General features: G+C 38.0%; 2 protein-coding genes across 7 annotated transcripts in view; one reads left to right on the forward strand and one right to left on the reverse strand.

The window, feature by feature from the left end:
- The window catches only part of MED12L (mediator complex subunit 12L), a 341,749-nt gene that overhangs the window by 103,297 nt on the left and 225,046 nt on the right, over positions 1-13,406 (reverse strand). The gene's annotated exons all lie outside the window — the stretch shown is intronic.
- On the forward strand, positions 1,035-3,037 carry P2RY13 (purinergic receptor P2Y13). Its single transcript, XM_008008702.3, has 2 exons — positions 1,035-1,138; positions 1,616-3,037. The coding sequence occupies exons 1-2, from the start codon at positions 1,091-1,093 to the stop codon at positions 2,630-2,632; spliced, it is 1,065 nt and encodes a 354-aa protein (XP_008006893.3). The 5' UTR covers positions 1,035-1,090; the 3' UTR covers positions 2,633-3,037.

Below are 13,406 nucleotides of genomic sequence, written 5' to 3' on the forward strand. Positions count from 1 at the left end.
AACAACACTACAGTCTCGTCTAACTCCATGTTAACACTTGTGGCAAGAAACATGAAATGAAACTCACCACGGAGAACTCCACATCCTCCATAAGATCTCCTAATTTCTGCTTTTCCTATGCCTAACTGGCAAGTAGATTTCGGCCAAGGACAACTTTCTCTATGCAAAAGCACCAATACATCTTTCCAAACTTGCAGAGAGTTAAAGGAAAAAATGGACAGATATTGGCCCAATGTTGATTGATGAAATTCCTGAAGCCCTCTGCACTCATAATATACAAAGTACAGAAAAGATTTCCAAAAATGGCCCTCTACTAAGTGAAAGAGTATAATATCTCTAACCGGGTTTGCAATTCACTCCCATGGCAATGGGACTAGAAGTCACTAAAAGTGCCTCCTACATGTCAAGCACTATTCCAAGCAATCAATTCATTCTTAATAACACAGTGAGGCAGATGCTATTTTCAAACCCATTACACAGATGAGGAAATTGAGACTCAGAGCTGTTGAATCATTTGTCTATAATCTAATCACAGTTAATTGGTGGAACTGGGATTCTAACTCCAAAAATCTGGCTCTAATAGTCTTCACCTCTTAGAAAACGTCACGTTAACTCTCAGAGATCTCAAAACCAGAAGACTAAGACAAATATCTACAAAAATAAATGTACTGTCCTCCTGAACACAAATTATTTGAAAATCCAGTTTACAAGGATACAGAAGATTATTCTGTCCGATTGTAGGTAGTCTTATTCTCCTACTTGATTGTAATTTGGGACTGTTTTCTTCATGTTTCTACTTCCCACTATATACAAGAGGCACTCAAAAAGTTCACTGAATATGCAGATCAAGAAGATAAACTTCAAGAAAGTTATGATGAGGAAATTTAAAGATAATTGCAAATAAGCTTCTTTATTCAAGTCACAGATTAACAGTATGAAAATTTGAACTAAAAGAGAGTATTAGCAAATGGCCCAAAGATCTGAATATGAAGAGGTTCTCATGGGTCACATTACATAAGTAAAAATAAGGAAGGAAATCCACTATAAGAAAGCAGAACATTTGCTTCACATGCTCTTGTAAGCTGAACTAATGACTGCCGCAAGAAGAAGACACAGAGAACTGAGTATCCTCCCAAAGGTGAATTTCAATTTTTATTATGAGTGTGCTTGCTTATATAAAAGGCAGAATATGCTTAAGGGAAAAAAGTGCTTTAAAGTTAATATTCTACAAACCATAGTTTACGAGCATAAGAAATTACATAATTTACAGCAATCTGATGTATTAGTAATAATTAATGATGTATTATTATCTCTTAAACAGTGTTTTGTTTTATGGCTAACAGTAGCACCTGTGAATGAGGTAGAACCTGTTATTTGGATTTCACAAGGATGTGAAAGTAATGGTACTATTAAAAGTACCAAAAATGTATTCTATGCTTTAAAAATTCTAGCCAGAAAACAGTATTTTCCTTCTCAATACATCTATTGAAAGTGTTGGATAAATGCAGGATGTTAATATGCTATAAACCTAAAGTCTGTTTTTAAAAAATAGCATCTGAAAATCATGAAGGGATTTTTGTCTTCTTTTGTTTGTATATATGTTTACTGGTAACAGGTGACGTTGGAAGCAATGAACACCACAGTGATGCAAGGCTTTAACAGATCTGAGCGGTGCCCCAGAGACACTCGGATAGTACAGCTGGTATTCCCAGCCCTCTATACAGTGGTTTTCTTCACTGGCATCCTGCTGAACACTTTGGCTCTGTGGGTGTTCCTTCACATCCCCAGCTCCTCCACCTTCATCATCTACCTCAAAAACACTTTGGTGGCCGACTTGATAATGACACTCACGCTTCCTTTCAAAATCCTCTCTGACTCACACCTGGCACCCTGGCAGCTCAGAGCTTTTGTGTGTCGTCTCTCTTCGGTGATATTTTATGAGACCATGTATGTGGGCATCGTGCTGTTAGGTCTCATAGCCTTTGACAGATTCCTCAAGATCATCAGACCTTTGAGAAATATTTTCCTTAAAAAAACGGTTTTTGCAAAAACAGTCTCAGTCTTCATCTGGTCCTTTTTTTTCTTCATCTCCCTGCCGAATATGATCTTGAGCAACAAGGAAGCAACACCATCGTCTGTGAAAAAGTGTGCTTCCTTAAAGGGGCCTCTGGGGCTGAAATGGCATCAAATAGTAAATAACATATCCCAGTTTATTTTCTGGACTGTTTTTGTCCTAATGCTTGTGTTTTATGTGGTTATTGCAAAAAAAGTATATGATTCTTATAGAAAGTCCAAAAGTAAGGACAGAAAAAACAACAAAAAGCTGGAAGGCAAAGTATTTGTTGTCGTGGCTGTCTTCTTTGTGTGTTTTGCTCCATTTCATTTTACCAGAGTTCCATATACTTATAGTCAAACCAACAATAAGACTGACTGTAGACTGCAGAATCAACTATTTATTGCTAAAGAAACAACTCTCTTTTTGGCAGCAACTAACATTTGTATGGATCCCTTAATATACATATTCTTATGTAAAAAGTTCACAGAAAAGCTACCATGTATGCGAGGGAGAAAGACCATAGCATCAAGCCAAGAAAATCATAGCAGTCAGACAGACAATATAACCTTAGGTTGACAATTGTACATAGGGTTAACCTCTATTTATTGATGAGACTTCAGTAGATAATGTAGAAATCAAATTTAATGAATAAGAAAAGATTGGAATAAATGCTCTCTTACATTATCCTAGTGTACAGAAAAGATTACATAAATTTTAACTCCACATACATCTATTCATAAGCTGAATGAACCATTACTAAGAGAATGCAACAGGACACAAATGGCCACTAGAGGTCATTATTTCAAGAGCATTTCACTTTAACACTTTGGAAAAGATTAAGGAGAACGTACATCCCTACAAACCTCCCCTCCAAACACCTTCTCACATTCTTTTCCACAATTCACACAACACTACTGCTTTTGTCCCCCGTAAATGTAGATATGTGCTGGGAAAAAAAAAAAAAAAAGCCCAACTCCTGAAGTCCGTTGTTGAAAACTGCAGCCAGGGGTTGAAAGGGATGCAGATTTAAAGAGTCTGAGGAACTGAAGTGGGTCAGCAAGACCTCTGAAATCCTGGGTAAATGATTTTCTCCTTACAATTACAAACAGCCTCTTTCACATTACAATAATATACCATAGGAGGTACAAGCACCATTATTAAGCCTCTTTGCTTACACCTTAAGAATGTACAATTCAAGTGTAAGAATGCTGTGTTAACTATTCTTTGGAATTCTCCTTTTGTCCAGCAAATACTCTAATGATGGTTAAACATGCCACCACTCAGCAATGCCTTCCTGGCATTGCCACAACCTCTATGCCCCTGCCCCACCCTCCTGGTTAAAAATAATTACTTCTACTGTTTGGGTGTGTGATAGGGTTCTCAGTGCAGATCCCCCTTTTCTAGTTAGCTATATTCTTGACTGCATCCCCTAAAAATGTTAAAGCTTCTTGAGAGACAGACATGCCAGGTTTCCTTGGTATATCCCACAATACGCCCTCCAGTCCATGGTCTACAGATGTTTAAATAGAATTGCTGTTCTTGATCCACACAAAGATGGAATTGCTGACCCATAATCAGTAACATCCATATTGGAAGCTTTTTCAAAGGATGGTGACCTGTTTGTACTTATTTACCTTGGTACTTTTTCTTGCATCCTTTTGTGATTCAAAAAATAAAACGCAGCTTTCTGAAATGATGGATAAGAGTCTACATCTTCTAGAAAAAATACAGGAAGGAGTAGTTAAGCTCTGTAAATGTGCCATGAGCTCCAACACGAACATCATAAGGTGAAGCCCACGTTTTCTTCCATGGCCTCAACGACCCTAGAACTCGCCTACCTTTCGGGCCTTACCTCCTAGCTACTTACCCATCTCTTGAACTTTATACTCTTGTATACATTTCTAAGTTTCAGAAAATGCCATGCTCCATTCTGGGACTACACATGTATATTTCCCTCTGGTACACCTGGAAGACTCTTATCCATCTGTGAAACCCTATGTTGCCATCAAAAAATACTACCTGGCCAATATCCCACCATCACCTCAAACCCAATCACCCCCTCCTCTGTATGCTGTCACACCTATATTAATAAACTTATCACACTGCATTGTAATTATTCCCTCACCTTTGTATCTACTCTGTTAATAACCGATGTATATTTTTGAGAGATTGTTTCATTGTGCAATCAATAAATGTTTGACAAAATAAAGCCCATTTGGTTTATTTTATGTATTAGAGAAGCAAAAGGGAAGCCAATTCTCATTGATCCTTTTATTATCCAAAGACAATATAAATTTATTGAAATGAAAGCTCAAGCTCTCTCCAGTTACTCTCCCATAACATGTATGTAGGGCCTGAAAATTGTGGTGCTACTGGGTTCAGTAGTGAATGATCATGACAGCAGCAGATCATGGAATAGCCAAATGCAAAGTTTTAAAGCTATTGACAAAATCCTTTAGCTATGTACTATTGACAATGGTTAAGTAAAATGTGTAACTATAGCACGTAAGAATCACCTTTAGAAAGTACTCTTGATGTCTGATCATCATTCTCTCAAATAAAGGAATTAAATAATCATTACTACTAAGGATGTCACCAAATCTGTATTACCTCTACTAAGTACATTACACAGTCACAAGTAGACTATAATCTTGTAAATAACTGCATCTAAGCTACCTTTGTTAAATAGCGAGGTATGTTTTGTGGGGTAACCTATGTATTTTGCCTCTAATGACATTTTCAATCTCTACTTAATGTGGGCACACCTAAAGTATACAATTTTTAGGAAAGATCTTTTAAGATAAATTCCAAAAGCAAATCTGTTATCCATAAATACAAACACTTCATTCCATTATAATATTCCACTCAAAGCAGAGTGCCTGATCTGTAGAATAAAGTAATCTATTGTATCAAGAACTTGGTGAAGAGGCATAGTAGAGATATCTTAAAATCACACTCACAAAATGAAGAACTTCCTAAACTAGCAATCACAAACACTAAGTTCTAAAATATTTTTTAAAAAACAAGATGCTACAATATAGCCATAAATGATATACTACAAATAAAAGAAAATAGTAGCTTTGGATAGAATAGGTGAGCTCAGAATACAAAAGCTTTTCATCAAAAGTTAAAACGTAATTACTTTTATAAATAAATAGGATAAGATCTTCCCAATAACTTTCAAGAAAGAGCAGGGTTGAAGGGAGTGCAGTTCCCACACATGGCAGAATTTCTTGAGAAACCAAGGAAAGTAACTGTAAAGTGGGAAGGATAAGGCAGAGAAGGAGTGAGAATTCTCAACTCATAGAAGCCAAAAGGTAGATAAAGTCATTATCTCATAATTTTAAAAGAATCATTCAATCTTATTAATCCCATTATTTATTACATTCCATATCCATTTAAAAGCTTTTCCTAACTTTCCAAGGTATTCTTTCTAAAATACTTAAACCTTACCCCGACATAAACTGTATTCCTTCAGCAACTGAACAGATCAAAGTTCACACGGATCTTAGCAGAATATCCAGAGCAAAAAAACCCAAAGCCAGTATTATCTATTATTTAAGAAAAAACATACTTAGAAGACAGTAGCCCTACTAAGGAAAGTGCAGAATTTACAAATCATTGGAAGTACCCAAAAACATATCTCAATATTTGAAATTTTACATAGAAACCAAATGTAGGTAATATGAATACAGAACACATGTGCTGTATTAGTTTGCAAATTTTAGTGGCTACCAGAATCAGCTGGAGGGAGTCTCAAAATACAGATTGTCAGACCCATCAAAACGACAAAAGCAGTACATCTGTCTCCTTTAATAATCCCAGGCAGGCTATGAAATGCTTATTATCTTCATTTTAGAGATCAAGAAGTTGAGAAACAGAAAGGCTAAGTAACTTGCATGAGGTCACAGAGCTTGCCATCTGCAGGAATGGGGCTTTAATTGAGACGTGGCTTCTAAGCCCATATTCTTAACCACTGTATTTACAACCTCAGATCTAATTTTCTCAAGAGAATTCACAATTCCAGTTTCCCATGCTATAATTCCTGTTATTTACAGAACTTCCGTAGCCACCCCCATGCTCCCTGACCCCACAAAAACAATACATTTCTGTGTGGGTAGTAACCAGCCCAGATACTGCCAGATCTTAAGCCCTGACCTAGAGGCTAACGAGAACCTCCCAGGATCTTACCCAAGCAGCTCACACTCATTTCCTGAATGCTTGCTGTGTGCCAGGCTCTTTACAAAGATTATCATCTTTCTAATTCTTACTACAATCGTATGAGACAGATACTACCAGGCTCTCCAGTTAAAAACAGGAACAAAACTGAAGCACAAAGTAAACATACACCTTGCCCATGGTGCACATCACTCACCAACAAATGGGGCAGAGCTGGGACTGAAACCCAGGCAGGTGGTCTCAAGACCAACACCTCAACTGCTCTAGTCACCACCTCTCTGTCATGTCAGACTTAGCAAAATTCCTCAAAGGCCCCACTAGGGAGAATGAGGAGGAGGTTTCTTATTGGGGAAGAGAGAAGTCTCAACATGAATGGGCTTCAACAACCTCGGGGGTATGAATGATGCAATCGCGGCACCTACAATTACTTCAGGGGTCCCTCCAGCACTTGAGAGCTCAGGGGGAGTAAAATCCCCAAGAGTGGATTCATTTGTTCATTTAGCCAGTCATTCCTTCATCACCAACTTGAGTACAGGACCTTTTGTGCCTCTAGAAGGTGAACACTGGTAAGGAACACAGATGATAATGACTCGAGATGTGATAAGAGGTGTGAGAGACACACCACAGAAGTTCAAAGGAATAGGTAATTAATTCCACATGGAGAAAATGAAGACGGGTTCACAGGAGATGGAAATTTGAACTGGAACTTGAAGAAAACAGAGCATTCAAAAGGGAACCCTCCGGCACAATGAGCAGTTTCAAGGCAGGCTCAGGTAGGGGTGGAAGTGTGTTGTGGTTGGACCCTCGTGAGGGTTGCAGGGGGCCTGAGCCTGCACCACGTGACATAGGGAATACATTTGGGACAAAGATGCAGGACTGTACAGCCAAGCACTGTACTGGGACACCTAGTCTTCACTAATGAGTCACTGAAGGTTTCTAAGGTGAAGAACCACATGTTCTGGGCTGTGCTTTAGGAAAATCAATTGACCAGCTATAGGATGATTCTAGACTGAAGGAAGAGCCAGTGGAGCCAGGTTAATTAAAGAGGTCTTCCATGTATGCAGGCAAGAATCATGGGGAAAACATCTGACATGGACCTTCCAGACATTCTCAGGAATAGAGGTTTTAAGGTCAGAGTCCAAGACCATTGAAAGTGGGGGACTCTATGTAAAACATGTGATTAATATGTAAAACATATTAGCAATGGGATCCATAATGCCTCCACCCCCTTCTCCTCTAATTGAGGGTTGACTTCTCTCAGGATCGTTAGCTTGAATGATTTGCTAGGTCATCATCACAGAAGCAGATTTGGGGTATGTTCCATTTGAGGCATCAGTGAGAGAGCTAGGGTCAAAGAGCCCACAGTTGGGCCAAAACATGGACCTTGGCTCCAAAAATAGAAATAGACTAGAGGTGGAGGGAATAGTCTTTTTTGAGACAGGGAGAGAAAAAGGAACGAGATGAGAACCCCAGAGGCCATACTACACAAGTCTAGTGGTCAGAACAGACAGAAGAGGAACAGGGGATGATGCCTTGCAACTGGGAGGGGCAGGTAGTGTTAGCGAATTAAAAGAAGAAACAGGAGGTCCAGTGTACTGAATACCAAGGAACAAGAGAGATTCAAGGAGGAAGTGATAGCCAACAGAATCATACACTCTAAAGAGGTCAAAAGTGATGAATCTACAACTATAAGGTCAATGATAACTCTAAAGTGGAGGTGGGGTGAGCTCCAGTTTGTGAATGAGAAGTGAGGAAGAAGCAGCAACTATTATCTTCCCATAATGGATAAGTCAGTTTAAAAGAGTTTCATCGGGGGCCAGATGCAGTGGCTCACACCTATAATCCCAGCACTTTGGGAGGCCGAGGCAGGTGAATTGCTTGAGCCCAGGAGTTTGAGACGAGCCTGGACAACATGGTGAAACCTCAACTCTATGAAAAATACAAAAAAAAATTAGCTGGGTCTAGTGGCGTGCACCCATAGTCCCAGCAACTCAGGAGGCAAAGGTGGGAGAATCACTCGAGTTCAGGAGGTCGAGGCTGCAGTGAGCCATGATCACACCACTGCACTCCAGCCTGGATGACAGAGCAAGACCCTGCCTCAGAAGACTTCCATGGAGAAACAAATCAGCTTTTATATTAATTAGGCTTTTCCCAGGGATTTCTATGAACATGTAGAATAGTTATTTCCTACGCTATGATGTGCAGAGTGAACATGCTCCATGTGAAATAGCAAACAGAGAAGTACAAATCAAATAGTTGGGTGTAACTACACAGGCAAGAGAACCCAGCCTTGGCCAGAAATTGAGTGTACCACTATTTTCAGTATCCATGTAACCTGGGTTTCTGCTTCCTCGCCTCTGTTCTCATTCTAATATGAAGTCCTTATAGAAAAAAATAAGATGGGAAGGATCGCACGGGGAGAAGAGATGGGGACACTAAGAGAAAATGGTAGGAATGGAAGTTGAGACAGTTGTGGGGAATGATAAAAGGGAAAGAAAAAGGCAAGATAATATGAAAGAGAAAGGAAACTAAATTTAAGACTTAAAGAAGTAAACCAGTTCTTTAAAAATTACATAACTTGCTGAGCATGTGAACTTTTGCCACTCTTGTAATACAACTCAAACTGACAAATATAACATGCTGAGGCATAATAATAGAATGTCCACCTTTATTTTTAAACTTCAGTTTAAACGTTAAATGTTTGTATATGACTTACTGGTGTCGATCTTAAGTAATTGTATCTAATGTATTTCTGAAGGGTTTTATAGCTTTGAGTTTTTTTTAATATTAGCTTTATGTATTGACTTTATATCATATATACATATAATGTCACTGGTCTTTAAATCTTTGTTTTTTTATTCTATTTAACTGCACAACTGAGTTTCCTAAGTCCAAAAATGCCCAAACTATAAGTGAATGAAACTTTAACCTGAACACAGTAACCCTACTGAGATGACCTCCCTTCTCTCCCCATATATTCTAACCTCAGCTTTTACAGATTCCCACAATTTTAGACAGTCTGGAATAAAGAAGTCCAAACTTCCTCCTTTACAGGAGAAAAAAAACTGTCAAAAAAGATTATAAAAAGTATTTCAAGCAATCATCAGTTTGTCACTAATAGGAAACCAGGAGCTTTCTAAAAGCAACCAAAATTATGGATGTACCTTAACTTCTGAGTTGAGGCATATCATTCCTACTCTACCATGCATCAGACACCCCCTTCATTCACTTGCTCTCCCTTCACCTCCTGACAAAAGACAAACTGCTCCTGTTTCCTTAAATGCCAACCAAGTTCCAAACACTGTGGAACTACCCTGTATATATTTACCCTGAATAGATTACCTCATTTAAGCTTTACAACCCTACATGTCAGGCATTCCCATTCTCATTTTCAGAAGATATGCCTTGCCCAAAGCAAAAAATGCTACTAAGTGGAGATGCTCCAAATTGGAGTTTACCTGACCCCAATCACTAGTCTTGTCACAGCCGGACACTGCCTCTCGCACAAGCAAGATTTACAAAGCAATGAGATAGATTAAGTTGCCTAATATAGAAAGGAGTATCAGTAAAAGGACAACAGTCAGAGATGCAGCCTTATCTCCAGACTCAATCTCCAAACCACCCTCTTCCCTTTAATCAAATGAAGTTCTCATACCAGAAAAAGGTGTTTTGCATAAAGCAGACCTGATAGATACAAATAATTTCAAATGACGGATTAAACACAGTAATTCAAGCATAGGGACCCAATGATACTAATCTTGTCAAAGGACTGACTATTAAAGGGTTTCTGATAATTATACTCAGCACAAATTCTCAGTTACTGGATGTGAGCCACAATTAGAATGACTTGTGTACAGAGATGGAATAGTAAGATTTGGGCAAAGGTTTTACTATAATCCTTGTTGTGTGTTCCACCACATGGAAAAGACCAACATGGGCATTCAAGAGAGATCACCTTGAGCTATGTTGCAATTAGATCCCTGCTTGTCTTTGTTTTGTAATAATGAGTTAGTGTTACTATAAAGGACTATGACGCCCTTTATATGTGCATTTTCCTTGAAGAAGGAACAGATACATCTGAGATTAGTGATACAGAAAAATGAGATTATAACACAAATACTATGCCTACCAACACCAGGAGGAAACACTGTCCCCAGGTCCACACCAATGCTGAAAAGCCAAAGAAAGAAGGGAGGAAAAAGTCATATGCCATGGAGAAACCACTAGAAGACCTAGGTTAGCCTTGGTAATACATTTGCTCAATGTCTCATACCAAGAAAGTGAGGATTCAGAATAAAGAGTTCATTTCAGGACTGAGAAACGCTTACAAGTAATCTTACCTAATTTTAATTCCAGAAGACGTGACACTTTTTCTCCTTGAGCACCCCTGTCTCTTTAAGAATATACTTTGAAAAAAATCAATAAAATTACAGGAATCCTCATTTGAATTGAAGCCAGTTTGTTGTATTTTGAGTAGAAGAGTTATGCTATGCAGACTCTGCCATTTTTCATGATGATTCGTAAATAATAAATGAGGTACTGCTCGTAATTTGACATTTTACTGTTGTCAGTAAATATGTTGGGGTGGGGAAGAGTATATGTGAAAAACAGTAATAATTTATAAATCTAGATGAAATCTAGTTAAACAATTCTTTCAATTTGTTCGTAGTCTAAATATCTTTAAAAATAATGTTAGAAGGAAAAAAGTCACCCTAGTATAAAAACAAAACAAACAGAAGTTTTTAGTTTTCTGGTGGCCAAGGCGCGCGCGCGCGCGCGCGCGCGCACACACACACACACACACACACACACACACACACACACCCCAGGATGTTCCATATTTAAAATAAATTTGGGATTTGTAAAGGCTAAACAAAATTAATAAAAGAGTGCCCTGCACTTAACAGGATTTTCCAATGAAATGGAAACGAAATTATTGCTACAAAGATTCCCGGGGCTTTTATGAAATGTGAGATTTGCTATAAAAACCAGCAGGAAAAAAATTATGCAGGTTTACCTTTCGATTATGTGAACAATAATAAAGTTATGGGTTGGCTGTTAGCTGCTCCTCGCATCAAAGTGTTACACTTTTTTCATGACTAAACATGCATTACTTCCCTTTTGGAATGTTAGGTAAGACCAGCTTTCACAAGTTCCAACTTGAGACTGGCATAATATAGCTTAAGACTAATGCATAAAGGCTGCCTCACATTAACTTTTTTGTTACTATACTAAATTTGCACTGCCAGCGAACGAAACACTGAAACACACCAAGCCAGCTGTTATGCTACTGTTCCGGGCATGTTGCTTATAGAGGTATTGGGAAAGGAAAAAGTGCATTATATCCCAAGCCCACCTCAGGAGAAAAAGGGGGCCACCTACTGTAGTGAAGGGACATCACCTTATTTCCTACTTAACATCATCACACATAAAGTTAAAGATGCCTCATTATACAGGAAAATTTCACAGGCCCCTCACAAGCCCTTCTTCACACTTAGAAGAACCTATGATAACCCTTTCACAGTAGGCCCCTCCCTTTTTTAAAAATGTCTTTATTCTTATAACAGAAGCCTGTCAAATATCTGTCAGAATAAGCTCCCTACTAAGATTTTACACACATCACTGGAAATTTGGGGTGATAATCCTCAGTACTTGCAGCAAAGTTCTTTGCTCAACATACTTTTATGGGGGCCACAAGAGATGCTTCTCCCTTTGACTGATGCCTTTAGTACTTGACAGTTGTTCTGGCAGTAAAATGTCAAATTATGAGCAGTACCTCATTTATTATTTATGAATCATCATGAAAAATGGCAAAAAGGTCAACATAAGAATAAGTCTCCCAAACTGAAGTCTGCATAGCGTAACTCTTCTACTCAAAATACAACAAACTGGCTTCAAAATATAATAATAATAATAAACCAAAGAAAAAAAAAGAAAAGAAACTGGCTTCAAATGCTAAAAGTGAAATCAATGGGGAAGTACAAAATAGCACAGGGAGAGTCAAAACTAAATGAAGGATTGTTTGTAAATCTTCAAATTCTTATAAGATTGGGCCATTATTAAGTTGGCTAATTGTTATTCAAACACCTTCCCTAGGACGAGCTACTTTTTCATAACACACTTAACCCACGCAAAGCAGAATGGAAAAAAATAATAAAATTGTAGGTGTCTGTTTTTGTATAGTTAGGAAACAGGAAAACACAAAAAATATAATTTTGACACCCAATTCTTGATTTTTAAGTTAAACACCCATTTGTTTTTCTGTAAAAACATAAAGAAAATCAACTAGTTCGTACACATTATTTCCTTAAGAAGACATTAAGTAAACACTAAGCAATACCTATTACAGATTTACTAACTTGAAAAAAGTTTTCGTTTTTGATTATTTTCATTAATCTTCATCCACGATAACAGGTTTTGATTCCATTTGATGAACATATTTTTAAATTTATTTAAATGTTGCATTCAAGAAAATACCAGAATCTTTGAGATTCTCATCTGAAAGCACAAAAATTATTTACAAATCAGAAAAAGTGGCTGGACATGGTGGCTCTCACCTGTAATCTCAGCACTTTGGGTGGCCGAGGCGGTCGGATCATGAGGTCAGGAGTTCGAGACCAGCCTGTCCAACATAGTGAAACCCTGTCTCTACTAAAAATACAAACAATTAGCCAGGCGTGGTGGCGGAAACCTGTAATCGTAGCTACTCGGGAGGCTGAGACAGGAGACTCACTTGAACCCGGGAGGAGGAAGTTGCAGCAAGCTGAGACCATGCTACTGCATACCAGCCTGGGTAACAGTGTGAGACTCTGTCTCAAAAAAAAAGGGGGGGGGGGGGGCGCTATGATTATATAACTATATCATTGTTGGATACTTTTTTAAAGGAATAAAATAAATTGTTTTATGTTAAAGGTCAGCATTCAAAGGAGTCAGTGAATCCAGCCCCTGAATAATTTAACATATTTTGAATATTTATCATTGTGTATGTGTAAAAATATGTCTATAGATTTCATTAGTTTCATGAATAAGACTACAGGTTTCCAAAGTTATCAATTACAACAATAAACACATTTTAATAATATGTAGAATAATATTTTCAAAGAATTCCTCTGTCATAAAGCATATTCTTATTCCTTTTAATCCAAAATGTAATTGGTAGGAAGACTGCAAA

The sequence above is a fragment of the Chlorocebus sabaeus genome, chromosome 15 (genome assembly GCF_047675955.1).
Source record: "Chlorocebus sabaeus isolate Y175 chromosome 15, mChlSab1.0.hap1, whole genome shotgun sequence".
NCBI classification, from domain to species: Eukaryota; Metazoa; Chordata; class Mammalia; order Primates; family Cercopithecidae; genus Chlorocebus; species Chlorocebus sabaeus.

What these genes read in the sequence shown, in the direction of transcription:
- P2RY13 (XM_008008702.3), top strand. Translation starts at nt 1,091, where the DNA reads ATGACTGCCGCAAGAAGAAGACACAGAGAACTGAGTATCCTCCCAAAG. An exon ending in AACTGAGTATCCTCCCAAAG is followed by an intron (nt 1,139 to 1,615) that starts GTGAATTTCAAT and finishes TACTGGTAACAG; the next exon opens with GTGACGTTGGAAGCAATGAA.